Genomic DNA, 16,925 nt, shown 5'->3' with positions numbered 1-16,925 from the left:
TTCTTCAGCTCACTTAGAATTCATAACTTTATTGCAGCAGTCTTAAAAGTAACCGACGCATTTCGAACCACACTGGTTCTTCTTCATGGTCTCTCTGAATCTGGGCTAGTATAGAATAGATATTCCTCTTAGTAGTGCCTCTCTGCTGGCTCCATAGACACCATTCTATGGGCGGCCCGATTCCGCTATCCGCCGAACATATGATATGTCAATTCTTTCGGCGGAATGCGGAATCCGCCTGGGCATAGAATGGTCTCTATGGAGCCGGCAGAGAGGCGCATAGCCATGAACGGGCACGCGCTACGGAATCCGTCGAAAATTCTTTGCTTGGGTTCCATAGTGTGAACCCAGCCTTACGTTGATAAAAGAGAGGGAGGAGGGGGATGCAGTTGCAGTTTGTAATTTATTAAAGAAAAATTCTTCTTTCTCCTTTTATTGGACTCTTCCTAAACTGCCATCATCCAATCTGAAAATCAGCTCAAGCCCCGTCTTTAGAGACAAGATGGATTATCTGCTCACTGAGGGATAAGATTACATGCTGCCCAGGGATGTCTATGGAGAGGGGAGAGGAGGCTGTAGAGCAGTAGTAGGGAACCTTGGCTCTCCAGCTGTTGCAAAACTACAACTCCCATCATGCCTGGAATATCAAAGCTAAAGTTCTGGCTGTCAAGGCGTAATGGGAGTTCTAATTTTGCAACATCTGGAGGGCCGAGGTTCCCCATCCCTGGTGTAGAGCCACGATATAGATGCCTGATCTGAGGGAGGTAGATTATACTTGTATTCCAGAGACAGGTAGATATATTCCAGAGACAGGGGTGTAGATTATACTTTCTCCTAGAGACAGCGACGCTCTTGTCTCCAAATCAGGTGCGGTTTGGAATTAATCTCCATTCACTTTAACGGAACGGACTTGCAAAACCTGCACCCAAACTGGAGACAAGAGCGGTGCTGTCTCTGGAAGAAAGTAACCATGTTTTTCTAACGCTGGATAACCCCTTTAATAAAACTGCTTTTTACTTTTAACTAGTGGACTGGTTGCAGGGCAGCATTGGCATTTGGGATTTGCTTTGTTTCCCTCAGGGGCCGTATCATTGCAGCCGCATAGATGGTGTCACTTCAGGTTACTAGACCAGCGGTCGGCCCAGATCTTGTAAAACGCCTTAATCTGCCCTAAACTACATTTGTGTTAATCTGGCGTGAATTATTTTCATCACGATGATGAACGGTGCGGATCATTGGTCTGTCCCAGTACGTAGCCTCCGTATAACAGGTCATCAGTCATTGGGGGGGGGGGGGGGGGCTGCTGCGTCTAGCGCCCCCCCTGTGGGGTGTACAGTCTACGTCTCTGTCCCTTTTATCATAAAAGTCATTAACATCGGTGACACACCTGCTGTCTGCGGCTCCGTAAGGGGGGGGCACACATTTTACAAAGGGAAACAATACAGACAGGGAATTGTTTTAGAAATAATATATCTTCTCCATCTGATGTGCTGTATGCCCTGCACTGAATATAGAGCAGCATAAATGGTGCAGGATTGGGCTCCCTGAATGAATCCAGCCATTGATCATGATGCAGAATGACTGAGACTCCATGCATGGACTGAGAATAGCAGATCTGCTGTCTCCATCCCCCTCCCTTCCCCAGTCTGCCCTGTGTCTGCACAGATAATAGAACAGAGGATTGTCCGCCTTGTCCGTGTGAATAAAGTTATTTTATGTCTGGCTGGAGAGGCGCACGGCGCATGCGCTGCAGACAGCCGCCTGTACCCCGCTTGCTGTTGCTGCCGCTGTTCAGACGGAACGCGGACAAGAAGCCAGAGACTGGCGGCCTCGGCGGACAGCTCCCCGGCCTCCTCCCCCCCGCCGCGGAATCCCGGAGGGCAGCGGGTACCGTGCAAGAACATCCGGAGCAGGAGCGAGAACGTGCGGGTGCGCGCCCCCGGGAGAGCCGGTGAGTACGGAGCGCTATGGAGATATGGGAGGTGCATGGAGCGCTGTAGAGATATGGGGGCAGCTGAGGGAGGGTGTATAGAGAGACAGGGGGGCTGCCTAGTGACAGCTCAATAGCGCCCCCATATAGGGTGGTGACCCTAGTCATAGACCCAGTGTGCCCCCCATATAGGGAGGTGACCCTAGTCATAGACCCAGTGTGCCCCCCATATAGGGTGGTGACCTCAGTCATAGACCCAGTGTGCCCCCCATATAGGGTGGTGACCCTAGTCATAGACCCAGTGTGCCCCCCATATAGGGTGGTGACCCTAGTCATAGACCCAGTGTGCCCCCCATATAGGGTGGTGACCCTAGTCATAGACCCAGTGTGCCCCCCATATAGGGTGGTGACCCTAGTCATAGACCCAGTGTGCCCCCCATATAGGGTGGTGACCCCAGTCATAGACCCAGTGTGTCCCCCATATAGGGTGGTGACCCTAGTCATAGACCCAGTGTGTCCCCCATATAGGGTGGTGACCCCAGTCATAGACCCAGTGTGTCCCCCATATAGGGTGGTGACCCCAGTCATAGACCCAGTGTGTCCCCCATATAGGGTGGTGACCCCAGTCATAGACCCAGTGTGCCCCTCATATAGGGTGGTGACCCTAGTCATAGACACAGTGTGCCCCCCATATAGAGTGGTGACCTCAGTCATAGACCCAGTGTGCCCCCCATATAGGGTGGTGACCCTAGTCATAGACCCAGTGTGCCCCCCAAATAGGGTGGTGACCCCAGTCATAGACCCAGTGTGTCCCCCATATAGGGTGGTGACCCCAGTCATAGACCCAGTGTGCCCCTCATATAGGGTGGTGACCCTAGTCATAGACACAGTGTGTCCCCCATATAGGGTGGTGACCCCAGTCATAGACCCAGTGTGTCCCCCATATAGGGTGGTGACCCCAGTCATAGACCCAGTGTGCCCCTCATATAGGGTGGTGACCCTAGTCATAGACACAGTGTGCCCCCCATATAGAGTGGTGACCTCAGTCATAGACCCAGTGTGCCCCCCATATAGGGTGGTGACCCTAGTCATAGACCCAGTGTGCCCCCCAAATAGGGTGGTGACCCCAGTCATAGACCCAGTGTGCCCCCCAAATAGGGTGGTGACCCCAGTCATAGACCCAGTGTGTCCCCCATATAGGGTGGTGACCCCAGTCATAGACCCAGTGTGCCCCTCATATAGGGTGGTGACCCTAGTCATAGACACAGTGTGCCCCCCATATAGGGTGGTGACCTCAGTCATAGACCCAGTGTGCCCCCCATATAGGGTGGTGACCCTAGTCATAGACCCAGTGTGCCCCCCATATAGGGTGGTGACCCTAGTCATAGACCCAGTGTGCCCCCATATAGGGTGGTGACCCTAGTTATAGACCCAGTGTGCCCCCCATATAGGGTGGTGACCCTAGTCATAGACCCAGTGTGCCCCCCATATAGGGTGGTGACCCTAGTCATAGACCCAGTGTGCCCCCCATATAGGATGGTGACCCTAGTCATAGACCCAGTGTGCCCCCCCATATAGGGTGGTGATCCTAGTCATAGACCCAGTGTGCCCCCCCATATAGGGTGGTGACCCTAGTCATAGACCCAGTGTGCCCCCCCATATAGGGTGGTGACCCTAGTCATAGACCCAGTGTGCCCCCCATATAGGGTGGTGACCCTAGTCATAGACCCAGTGTGCCCCCCATATAGGGTGGTGACCCTAGTCATAGACCCTGTGTGTCCCCCAAATAGGGTGGTGACCCCAACAGCTAACTATAGAGGGTAACGTTCCCTGTCACTTGGTTTAATAGCCCCCCCCCATAGTAGTGATGCCCTCAGTTACCCCCTCATAGTAGTGACGCCCTCAGCTACCCCCTCATAGTAGTGACGCCCTCAGTTACCCCCCCTATAGTAGTGACGCCCTCAGTTACCCCCCCATAGTAGTGACGCCCTCAGTTGCCCCCCCTATAGTAGTGACGCCCTCAGTTACCCCCCCATAGTAGTGACGCCCTCAGTTGCCCCCCTATAGTGGTGACGCCCTCAGTTGCCCCCCCTATAGTAGTGATGCCCTCAGTTGCCCCCCTATAGTGACGCCCTCAGTTACCCCCCCCTATAGTAGTGACGTCCTCAGTTACCCCCCCTATAGTAGTGAAGTCCTCAGTTACCCCCCCCTATAGTAGTGAAGTCCTCAGTTACCCCCCCTATAGTAGTGACGTCCTCAGTTACCCCCCCTATAGTATTGACGCCCTCAGTTAACCCCCTATAGTATTGACGCCCTCAGTTAACCCCCTATAGTATTGACGCCCTCAGTTAACCCCCTATAGTAGTGACGCCCTCAGTTAACCCCCTATAGTAGTAACGCCCTCAGTTACCCCCCCATAGTAGTAACTCCCTCAGTTACCCCCCCTATAGTAATAACGCCCTCAGTTACCCCCCCTATAGTAATAACGCCCTCAGTTACCCCCCTTATAGTAATAACGCCCTCAGTTACCCCCCCTATAGTAATAACGCCCTCAGTTACCCCCCCTATAGTAGTAACGCCCTCAGTTACCCCCCCCCCTATAGTAATAACGCCCTCAGTTACCCCCCTATAGTAATAACGCCCTCAGTTACCCCCCCTATAGTAATAACGCCCTCAGTTACCCCCCCTATAGTAATAATGCCCTCAGTTACCCCCCCTACAGTATTAACGCCCTCAGTTACCCCCCCCCTATAGTAGTAATGCCCTCAGTTACCCCCCCCTAAAGTAGTAACGCGCTCAGTTACCCCCCCATAGTAGAAACACCCTGTTACCCCCCATAGTAGTAACCTTATTCCCCCTCTTCCCTAATAGAGACTCCTAGTCTTCCTAGTGCTCCCCCTCCCCCGCTGTGGGTGGTATATACTCAGCACCCATACAGACACTTGTGGCCACACACTTGACCTGCTATCTATTCATTATGCCCGACCACTGACATCTGCAGTTGGGGCCTGGGGTGACATCCTGTTCGTCCTCCCTGTTTCTGTATACACACTCGTATGTTTTATGTTTAGATCCCTGTGTGTATATATAAACGTGCGTGTGTATATATAACATAGGTTACTCACACTGTATATATAAGGAAGGGCTGTGTACGTGTAAACGTGTCTGCATGTATTTATATACACGTATATATAGCAGTATGGGATGGCACTCATACCCAGTGATTACCTCCATAGCGGGCGGCCGCCTCCTCAGCGCTGGTTAGTCTCCTCTGCTCTATGTTCTGGGGTGTCTGCTCTTTGTTCTCTTCTATCCTGGGATGATGGGACTATTGAGCTGGAGGATGATACATTGTTGCATCTTATCTTCCTGCTCAGGAAACTGAGTGTTACAATGTATCTTACTGTGTGTACTTTGCAACCTTCTGCTCTGTGGTGGGGTGTGAAGCTACATCTCCCTAAGGCTGTCAGGGCATGCTGGGAGTTGTAGTTTCACTGCAGCTGGAGAGCCACAGGATTCTTTATTACATTGCACTTACAATGTAGTGAGGATTTCTGCAGGTTATAGAAAGGGAACAAGTTTTTTGGTACATGAAAAAGTTTGGGCTATTGTATTTATGTGGATAGTTCTCAAAGGGGGAATGCTGGGAAAAAAATATTTCAAATCAACTGGTTTCAGAAAGTTTTATATAGCTTTCTAATCTACATCTATTTAAAAATCTCCAGTCTTCCAGTACTTATCATTTGCTGTATGTCCTGTAGGATGTTATGTATTCTTTCCAGTCTGAGGGTAGATTCACACTACGGAACCCGAGCAGAGAATTTCTGACTGGTTCCCTAGCTCGTACCCGTTCACGGCCGTGCGCCTCTCTGCCCGTGCCATAGATACCATTCTATGTGCGGCCCGATTCCGCTAGGGCGGGGTTTCCTTCTTTACAATTATACCTGTTGTTTTTCTGATACTGAGAGGGGGGGAGCAGAAGTGAGGAGTCACGTTATTGGCTGTGTGGCTATAAGATGTGTAGAGAACGAAATGTCACCAGAGTAAAGCCATACATATCAACGCTCCTCAACCTGTGGCTCTCCAGCTGTTGCATGCTGGGAGTTGTGATTTTGCAATAGCCACAGGTTAGAAAACGTTGGTGGAACCAGTCACTCTTATCTTCAGTTTGTTTGTGGCATTGCATCCCCATTCCATTAAAGTAAATGTAGTTGTATCACCACTCACAACCTGAGGACAGTGGTGGCGCTGTTTTTGGAAGGAAGCAGTCCTGGGTATTTTTTTAAATAGGTTAGCAGAAACCTCCTTCACTTCTCGCCATCTCCTCCAGGTAGAAGCCAGCCTGTGTGTAAATGTAGCCTGTTTTTAGAGCAGCAGACAGAACTAAACTACAGGCATCTGAATTCTTTATACCACTAGATTTTTTATATTCTGCAATGTGTTTTTTCTTTTATTTATTCATTTATTTTTTGTCCCCCAATAGCAAACCACAAAGCCAGCATGATGGCCGATGCAGTTCACTACATCCACCTGCAGAATTTCAGCAAGTCTCTCTTGGAGACTCTGAACGCTCAGCGTCTTGGAGGTCACTTCTGTGATGTCACCGTGCACATTCATGACGCCACCCTGCGGGCCCATCGATGTGTGCTGGCTGCCGGGAGCCCCTTTTTCCATGATAAGCTACTCCTCGGCTACTCTGAGATTGAGGTTCCACCGGTGGTCCCTACCCAGGTGGTCCAGCAGCTGGTGGAGTTCATGTACAGTGGGTCGCTGGTGGTCGCCCAGTCGGAAGCATTGCAGATCTTGACAGCTGCCAGCATCTTACAGATCAAGACGGTCATTGATGAGTGCACACAGATCATCTCCCAGAGCAGAGCAAAACAACCTGTGTCTCTTGCTGGAGCCATGGCATCTTGCGGATCGCAGAGCAGGTCTTCCATGAACAAAATACAAGAGCAGCCCAACAAGGAGGCTGACTGCCCGTCGGCCATTGGCCTGAGAGATCCTGCTTGTTCTTTACCGTCTTCCTTGAGGTCCAACGAGTTGGAGATCATGTCCCAGATGGGGACAGTCAGTGAAGCGCCAAAGCTGCTGTGCACTTCTGAAGTGCGGTACAAGCTACGAGACATGTTGTCCTCTCAGCAGAGACAACTTTCAGAGGTGAGGGAGATGGCGCCTGAGGTGGAACACGTGTCTGATGGCGAAAGTATATCCACTGCCTACCTGCCGCAAACAGAGGCGCCACAGAGCTGCCACAGCCGTAAGCAGCGCCAGCCCGTGCGTCTCCAGCTCTCCGATTCCGTCCCGGTTATCATTAAAGATGAGGACGACGAAGACGAGGAGATGGAAGAGAACGCCGGGAAAGATGAGACCGAAGAGGAGAAGCCAGGCGTCATTTTCAGCGAGTGCAGCGGCGGCTTCACCAGCTGTGGAGAGAACGATAAAAGCCGAAGCCCTGACGATAAAGTGCGAAACGCCAACAGTGTGCGGAAAGACTCCACCGGGCAGATAGAATTTTCCTCTGAGGGGCAAGACTTCTTCTCCAACCAAGACGTGTTCTCAGAATCCTTCATACCTCCCTGGCAGAATGAGGAGAACCTGTCGGAAGGGACCAGAGAGAACTCCATAGACAATGGGGAAAAGTTCCGCTCTGACTGCAGTCTGGACAACTCCAGCTTGAGGAACTTGGCGGTGGTTGCTAGTACTGACTTCAAGTCAAGTCCACCCTTTAACGCAAGAGTTGCCGAGCCCCGGGGCCTGCCGTTTGTGGCTTCAGTTCTCCCCAGAGACCTTAAGACTTCTGTGTCAGCTGCAGTGGCCACCAGCTCATCCAGCATCTTCCAGTTCCACCTGACTCATCCTAACCAGAATCAGCCAGGAATCACACAGGGCTTTTTCAGTGTTCAGCAAGATGGTACAGGTAATGTGGTACAAATGAACTCTAATATGGTCCCGGGAAACATGCCAAGTGACCAGACGCAGCGCCCTGGACCTTCCCGTAACCCAGAGCCTTCCTATGTGTGCAGCCACTGCCAGAAAACCTTCAGTTCTAGGAAAAACTACACCAAACACATGTTCATCCATTCAGGTAAGGACTGCATGAGCAAATGAATATTCTAGTCTATAGGGGGCAGTATTATAGTAGTTATATTCCTGTATATAGGAGCAGTATTATAGTAATATTCTTGTATATAGGAGCAGTATTATAGTAGTTATATTCTTGTATATGGGAGCAGTATTATAGTAGATATATTCTTGTATATGGGAGCAGTATTATAGTAGTATATTCCTGTATATAGGGAGCAGTATTATAGTAGTTATATCCCTGTATATAGGAGCAGTATTATAGTAGTTATATTCTTGTATATAGGAGCAGTATTATAGTAGTTATATTCCTGTATATAGGGGCAGTATTATAGTAGTTATATTCTTGTACATAGGGAGCAGTATTATAGTAGTTATATTCTTGTATATAGGAGCAGTATTATAGTAGTTATATTCCTGTATATAGGAGGCAGTATTATAGTAGTTATATTCTTGTATATAGGAGGCAGTATTATAGTAGTTATATTCTTGTATATAGGAGCAGTATTATAGTAGTCACAGTTCTCCCTTTCTGAACGGCTAGCACTCCTTTATAAGACCCACATGACCAAAATTAGCAGGATATGTCTGTGCTCACATGTCTGGACCTTATGTCTTCCCCATTCTGTGAGAGCAGCAATGGTAAGTGTAATACCATATCCATACTTGTGTCGTTTGGGGGCAGCCCTTCCCCGCCGGTGGTGCTGGCTGGGTTTTGGTGGGGCTTTTTGGGTCTGGTCCTGTGACATTGGGGTTGCAGGGCCGTTCCATGGCCTCCCTTCCCTGCATGTGCACGCTTTGCGGGGTTGGCGGTCGCTGACCGACACGGTGTGGAGTTAGCGTAGGGACCCGTGTGGACCAGAGGACCTGCGCGGTGGTACACGGGGCAATATGGCTTATATAATGGCAATATGGCTTATATTCCTGTATATAGGGGGCAGTATTATAGTAGTTATTGGCAAAAGCAAGGAGAAGCAATAATCCGATGCACTCACCGATCAGATGAAATCTTCAGTAGTTTAATTGGTGTCGTATCATACCAAGAAGGGGGAAGGGTGGAATAGGTGCGGGAGCGTCTCTGCAATCACACTTTACTTACCGTAAAAATCGCACCATCGGCGATGTCCTTAATATGAATACAGCCTCAAAGAAAACCGGCAGTGAATGGTTGACCTACACCCATTTAAAAGGCAATAAGCGTTGTGGTACTTGTAATTATTGCTCCCAACTTATTACCACCGACTACATTAAACTTAATGGCATAGATTGTTACGTCCAAAATCTTATTACATGTAGATCAACATTCATAGTGTATGGCATTCTGTCCCTGCAATCGCTTCTATATAGGGAAGACTAAGCGACCTATTTGGACCCGATTCAAAGAACACATGTATTCTGTTAGATCGGGGAAAGGCGTTCCCCATCTGATAGACCATGTGAATACTGCCCATGCAGGAGACGCAAAGTGCTTGCGTTTCCTAGGTCTGGAAAGGATCGATCCGAAAGACAAAAAAGGAGTTGATAAACACCAGAGCCTTCTCAGAAGAGAAGCAATCTGGATAGCAGAATTAGACGCTATGGGCCCAAACGGGTTAAACGAAAGAAACAACTGGAGTGTTTTCTTGTAGGATTTTGATTACATGTTTTATTACTTGCACTTTGTATTTCTGTTTTGACACGTGTGTACTAATTGTATATAAGACACTCCTACCCCGGTAGTGACGTACTCTGAACTTGACAAAGCGCTGCGGCGTGAAACTGTTGTGATTGCAGAGACGCTCCCGCACCTATTCCACCCTTCCCCCTCCTTGGTATGATACGACACCAATTAAACTACTGAAGATTTCATCTGATCGGTGAGTGCATCGGATTATTGCTTCTCCTTGCTTTTGCCAATATTGTCCTCCTCTCCTCTGCTGCACCCCGATCGCCATCTCAGTTGGTTTGTCTATGTCTATACACCGCCCGAGTACCCATACGTGAGCCAACTTCACCTGTAGTGCGGGCGCTATCCTCTATTTGACTGATTATAGTAGTTATATTCTTGTATATAGGAGCAGTATTATAGTAGTTATATTCCTGTATATAAGAGCAGTATTATAGTAGTTATATACCTGTATACAGGAGCAGTATTATAGTAGTTATATTCTTGTATATAGGAGCAGTATTATAGTAGCTATATAGAATGCAGACAAGGTACAGGGCACCGGCACTACACTATATGTATGAGCTGTACCTTGGGAGACTTGGACTGCGGAGGAACCAACATAAAATGAAGCAGCCGAACAGGGTGCTGGGCATATGCAGATTACAAGATCATTACAAGATTATAGTAGTTATAGTAGAATATAGTATAGAAGATTATAGTATTTATATTCCTGTATTATAGTAGTTATATTCTTGTATATAGGGAGCAGTATTATAGTAGTTATATTCCTGTATATAGGGGGCAGTATTATAGTAATTATATTCCTGTATATAGGGAGCAGTATTATAGTAGTTATATTCTTGTATATAGGAGCAGTATTATAGTAGTTATATTCTTGTATATAGGGAGCAGTATTATAGTAGTTATATTCCTGTATATAGGAGCAGTATTATAGTAGTTATATTCCTGTATATAGGAGCAGTATTAAAGTAGTTATATTCTTGTATATAGGAGCAGTATTATAGTAGTTATATTCCTGTATAAATGGGGCAGTATTATAGTAGTTATAGTCTTGTATATAGGAGCAGTATTATAGTAGTTATATTATTGTATATAGGGGGCAGTATTATAGTAGTTATATTCCTGTATATAGGGGGCAGTGTTATAGTAGTTATATTCCTGTATATAGGGAGCAGTATTATAGTAGTTATATTCCTGTATATAGGAGCAGTATTATAGTAGTTACATTCTTGTATATAGGGAGCAGTATTATAGTATATAGTAGAATAAGGAAATTGTATTTTCCTTGTCATTTAGTAACCTTTTCTAAACCATTCATGGTATCTAATTTAGTTGTATGGTGAAGATTGTTTACGGATATACCAGAGTTGTAGTGGATTCTGAGTCACTTCACAGTAATTATGGTCAGTTCCATAGTATACAGGCACAGCAGCCACTGGCCAGTATAGGCGGTATATGGGCTGGCAGGTGTGGATGGTATACGGGCTGGCAGGGGGCTCTCTCGTTTCTGTGATTGTCTTTTCTATCTTTATCCTTTAGGATCGTTTTTCTTCTCTTTTTAGATTTTCTTATTTAGGAAACTGCTTCAGTTCCACTCTAGAAGTGAAATAGCAGAGGGGCGGCTGTCATATATAGCGTGACCCTGAGCTGTTCTGCCCACCCTGAGGTTGTGGTGTAATTGGTGTTTTTCGGCAGCTGACCTCATCCATGTCACTTAGCAATCAGAGGGGTTTGCCCATAATGACCCCCATTCTCTGTGTGTAGGGGCTGAATGTATAACTGGGGGGCGGAGGGATGGACCACTGGGGTCACAGCTGATCATGAGATCGTTTCCCCCCTGGATAATTGGAGATTAGGTTAGGCTTAGGTTACTCTGCGACTTTGGTTGCATGACTCAAAGGTCGCACAGTGTTGCACATCATGTGTCGCATCATGGCACGACTGCGACTCATCAGTCGCAAAAAGTAACCTGTTGTTCTTAACAGGCACATTGCAACGTGTCATCATGTGGCCCCAGTCTTATGGGACCATTGTGAAAGGAACAGTTCTGTATTAGATCATTGCTGTTCTCCAGTATATTAGTACAGGTTCAGCTCAGACGGCCACTATCATCTGCTACAGAAGGATAGAAGACGCTGCTGATAAGCAGAACGTAAGCAGAAGCGATAAAACCTCAGTGCGGGCGGCCCCTGATACGAGACAGCGCTGCAGGGATCGCGCGGGACATGGCAGGAAGATATCTGAAAGTGCCAGAGTTGTGTAATTCTATTAAAAACAAAATCTCAAGTCTTCCAGTACTTATCAGCTGCTGTATGTCCTGCAGGAAGTGGGGCATTCTTTCCAGTCTGGAGAGCCGAAGAGGTTTTCTATGGGGATTTGCTGCTGCTCTGGACAGTTCCTGACATGGACAGAGGTGGCAGCAGAGAGCACTGTGTCAGACTGGAAAGAATACACCACTTCCTGCAGGACATACAGCAGCTGATAAGTACTGGAAGACTGGAGATTTTTTAATACAATTAAAATCCAAGTCTCCGTCGCTTTCTGGCGCCAGTTGATTTGAAGTAATTTTTATTTTTGGTGAAAAACCCCTTTAAGTGGAGGGAGCACCTCTATTTGCTCTGTAGAATATTTGGAGGGATCATCTTCATGAGACTACACATAGTTATATTCATTCTTACATGTAAATATGTTCTATAAACCACCGCCATGTAGTAGGATGATGACTATAGGATCTCAGCTCTCCCTGGGATAAAGCTCTCGGCTTGGCGCGCCTGTTACATGGCGGTTTATAGGAGGCTGTAAACAGAGGCGGCAGCGTTTATACAGCGAGCGCATAGCCTCCTCCACTGACAATAAATAATTCACAGAGGGAATAAACATCCTGCTGGATCGGCAGGGAGGTGGCCGACCGCCGTACTACACGCCAATGACTTCTAGTAAATTCTTTCCATTCACGCTTTCAGCCAGAAGAAGTTTTGTTAAAGTTCTTGGAGAATCTAAATGTTTGTAAGAAGCTTCCCGGGAGATCGGGGCGGGGGATGGAAGAACAAGGAGGAGAGCAGAAGTCTTAAAGGGGTAGTTCACCAATTTTTTCCCCCTTCAAATCAACTGATGCCAGAAAGTGCCAGAGAATTTACTTCTATTAAAAATCTCCAGTCTTTCAGTACTTATTCGCTGCTGTATGACCTGCAGGAAGTGTTGTGTTCCCTCCAGTCTGACACAGTGCTCTCTGCTGCCACCTCTGTCCATGTCAGGAACTGTCCAGAGCAGCAGCAAATACCTATAGAAAACTTCTGCTTTCCAGATGGAAACAAATACACTACTTCCTACAGGACATACAGCAGCTGATAAGTACTGGAAGATCGGAGATTTTTTTTTTTATTAGAAGTAAATTACAAATCTCAGTTGATTTAAAATAATTTTTTTTGGGGGGGTAAACAACCACTTTAAAGAAGTTACTTAGTAATATAAACCTGGTTTCTATTGTGCATAGTGTCAGCCAGCAGTGTAAAGCAAGGAGGATGTCACACTAGTTGTCACAGCTACACGTTTGTACCCCAGTTGTCATAGTGTTTTGATTTTTTTATTCATTTCTGCAGATTTATGATTGCTTGGTCTCAGTTGTGTTGAGAAATCTCCATCTGTCATTCTAAACCCCGACCCTCCATGCCACAGCCAATCTGATCTCCAATGTACCATATTTCCCAAAAATAAAAATAAAAACCCTTAGTCTTGCCCATTAGGTGTCACACTTTCCAGCAATCTGCAATTTACTTTGTATTGTTAGGCTTTGTCAGTCTCTAGAAACACAAGACAAAACACAGGAAGTGGGGGCGGGGCTTAGCTTGTGCTATGTGCAAGAGTCTGACACTCAGTAGATCCTAAATTCTATAGGCTGCTTAGAGGTAGACACTGAGGTCATATAAGCAGAGCGAGGACGTGATTGGGCCACCGTGTGACATTACACATCAGCCCCAAAACTAAGCTTTACACTTAGTGTTAGGTTAGGATTAGGGTTTCCGCTTACAAAAACAGAATTAGTGCCTGCCTGTGCCCCAACCCTAGAGTTAGGGAGAAGGGATAGGGTGGTAGCTGTAACAGTAAGGAAGTGCACTCCATTCATTCTCTGTGGGGCAGCTGTCCTTTGCACTCCTAGTACTGTATGTGCACAGTGCTGCCTCCTGAATGTAATCCCCCCCCTCCCTTCCCTAGGTATAATTCAATGCTTAGTGTAACCCTTTATTTGCTGCTACTGTTTTTTTTAACTTCATAGCCCTTGCAAAGTCAGTCCATCAGTAACCCCTTCTTCCTCAACATGCCATTTATAATAGTGTACTGTGTAAATCGCCAGTCTGCAGTTGACAGGTAGCATGCCTGACCCTGACATCTGTCATCAGAGGAGAGTCGGGAGGCCCCCATACAGCGAATATTCAGACAATCCTGCAAAATTGTTACATTTGAATGAGTTTAATGCATATGGCTAGGGGAAGGCAGTGGCTGGACATAGCAACATGCACCTACTTCCCCAGATACAGCCCTGGGGTCTGCTATCCCCCCAGCTGCTTCCTGGTCTGAGTGGGCACCTGGGCCGTCAGTGGCCGAGGCAGGACCCTGCTATGGCCGCTGACTGCTCAGACCAGGAAGCAGCTGGGGGTCCGGAGCAGGCACAGTGGACCCCATCACTGGAGGTAGGTGCATGGTGTTATGCTCAGCCACCTCCTCCCTGGCTCTTCTGAAAAAAAGGCCGACACCGGGACTTCTCCTTTACTCTATGGTGGAAGGGTCTTTGTTGTTTTTGTTGCAACAATCTTAAGTCACCAGTGATGCTAATTTTTTCTGCCTTGCTTCCTCCTAGGTGAGAAGCCCCATCAATGTAGCATCTGCTGGAGATCCTTCTCATTACGGGATTACCTCCTCAAGCACATGGTGACCCACACCGGGGTCCGAGCTTTTCAGTGCTCCATTTGCTGCAAGCGCTTCACCCAGAAGAGCTCTCTGAACGTCCACATGCGCACGCACCGACCCGAGCGCTTCCAGTGCTGCTTCTGCAATAAGTACTTTTCCCACCGCACTCTCCTAGAGCGACACATCGCCACCCACACCGCCTGATCTGTGATCCCCCATCACCCCAGCTCCACTTATGTCGTCTAATCCCACGAGGCTCCTGCATATCCCGATGGATGGCTTTATAGCCAGGGGCCAGTCTTGCCAAGAGCCAAGTTTTGTATACGTTACTCATTGCGTTGTAAAGAACCTGCCTTGTTTTTTGAGGTTTCTGAAGATGTTTGATAAAATGTCAAAGCACTTATCGCATGGAATCCAAAGGAGACTGTATCGGATCTAGGACCTGACCCCACCCGCTATAGGGTAGTGGGATCTTGTCAACTAGAAGCCAAGAACGTTGAGTTTGGGTACAGATGCCCAACAGCCTGTACACCAATGATCTTGAAGGAACATCGCCTGACTTCGTCCAGTCTGGTGGACCCGCATTCCAAGAAGAACATAGGTTCTGTGTTGTCCTATAGACCAGCGAAATTCTGGATATGGGCAGCGAGGAATAACTGTTCCCTGGTGGAACGTGAATTTCATTGTTTTAATACCCATTGGGGACCCATATATTGGACAGTATTGTGATTTAACATCTAAATGGGAGCGTTCTCCTCAAAGGGGTTCTCCAGGACCGTGGCTATAGTGGTCCCCTGGAATGTGACCTACAAAGGTACATAAGTACTTGCCTAGTCAATAGAGGGACTCGTCTTTATCACCGCCTTACTATGCCCCTGGCCAGTACGTCATAGGTCTTATTCCAGGTGATCCCCATCTTCTACTGCCATTCGCTACGATATTGGAGAACCCCTTTACCGTGAAGGTGCTGGAGATGGAAGAAGGTAACGTTCTCAGAATCCATCTTCCCTACCGTGGACCAGGACATGGTTCCCATTTGATCCAATCCAACATGCACAGTAACACCCCTATTGGGATTGTTGAGGTTTACAGCAGCGAGAAGGGGTTATTAGTGTCCCGTAGTACACATGGATACTATCGGAGGAAGGCCAGGGACACCTCTATGTTTTCTAGTATGTGCGTCTTGTATATAGCCTATTTAATCACCTTATATAATGTTTGTATTTATGGAGATGTGTGTGTGACTTGGTGTCAGCCGTGCGTTATACCAGTCTGTGTATATGTGTATAATCCCATCACCCATCGCTTTTACCAACGTCGAATCAGTGGTATTTATAGACATTTCTTTCCTATACGGCATGAACCTTTTTTTCCCCTGTTTTAACTTAATTGTTAACATAAATTTTTATTAATTCTTTGCCCCCTGGACCCAGTGGGGGGATTTTATATAAGTGATATTTGCACTGTTCTTTAGCAGGGTGTTGGGCTCTATGCCTTAACATTTCTGCCAAATTATGAATGGAGATATTGTGCTATAGGTATTATAATACCTAATTTTTTATGAGGTTTTTTTTTTTTGTTTTCTTAGCCTGTGTTGCCTAATTCACCTTTTCCCTTGGACCTGAAGGAAAGCGTCACTAGATTTTTGAAGAGTAAACAAACGCCATGAGGATATAGTTCTTGGTAACGCTTTTTATAAGTCATAATGATGCAACAAAAAATGTTCATACTTTTAAAAGTATGAAAAAAATGAACAAACTATATGAATTTGTTCTGTGGGTCAGTTAGATTCAGCAATACCAAAGCCAAAGGGGTATTGGTAAAAAAAAAAATGTTGTGAAAGCATACGGCATTACTTACCTCTCTGCCCCAGTATGTCATCCTCTCCCATGCCGTGTCCTCTTACTACTTCCTGGTAGAGCTGTTGCTCAGTACTACAATTCCCAGAATGCATTGCTTTCCCTTAGTTCTCCATCACAGCCCTGTCAATTGCAGTTGTTGCAGAACATTTCAGTGCACAGCAGACTATGGCTCTGCAGTCAGTAAATCTGCAGCACCTGCTGCATTCGTTCCCAGTCTTCTCTGCACAAGGCAGCATGCTGTAATTTTCTCATTCTTCCTTAAATGCCCTAATAAAGATATTCATGTGACAGGGAGATGGGGATATGAGACGGACAGGCTGGTCAGAGTCCGTGACATCACTCAGGGGGAGGGGCTTGAGATCAGAGCCGATCCAGCCAAGCTGGGGGTGATGCATTGTCTGCAGAGAGGAGGCGTCATCGAGGAGCTGGAGACAGGAGACAACTAGCTGTCAGGGTATAATTTAGTGATAACACT

The 16,925-nt window shown here is 47.1% G+C and overlaps 1 protein-coding gene across 1 annotated transcript; it reads left to right on the top strand.

Moving 5' to 3' along the window:
• The first annotated feature begins 1,762 nt into the window (after positions 1–1,762).
• ZBTB45 (zinc finger and BTB domain containing 45) lies at positions 1,763–16,925 on the top strand. Its single transcript, XM_069947343.1, has 3 exons — positions 1,763–1,951; positions 6,414–8,018; positions 14,539–16,925. Exons 2-3 carry the CDS (start codon positions 6,431–6,433, stop codon positions 14,790–14,792), a joined length of 1,842 nt encoding a protein of 613 aa, XP_069803444.1. The 5' UTR covers positions 1,763–1,951; positions 6,414–6,430; the 3' UTR covers positions 14,793–16,925.

The sequence above is a fragment of the Dendropsophus ebraccatus genome, chromosome 12, assembly GCF_027789765.1.
Source record: "Dendropsophus ebraccatus isolate aDenEbr1 chromosome 12, aDenEbr1.pat, whole genome shotgun sequence".
Classification (NCBI taxonomy): domain Eukaryota; kingdom Metazoa; phylum Chordata; class Amphibia; order Anura; family Hylidae; genus Dendropsophus; species Dendropsophus ebraccatus.
This window is presented reverse-complemented; position numbering and strand designations above follow the sequence as displayed.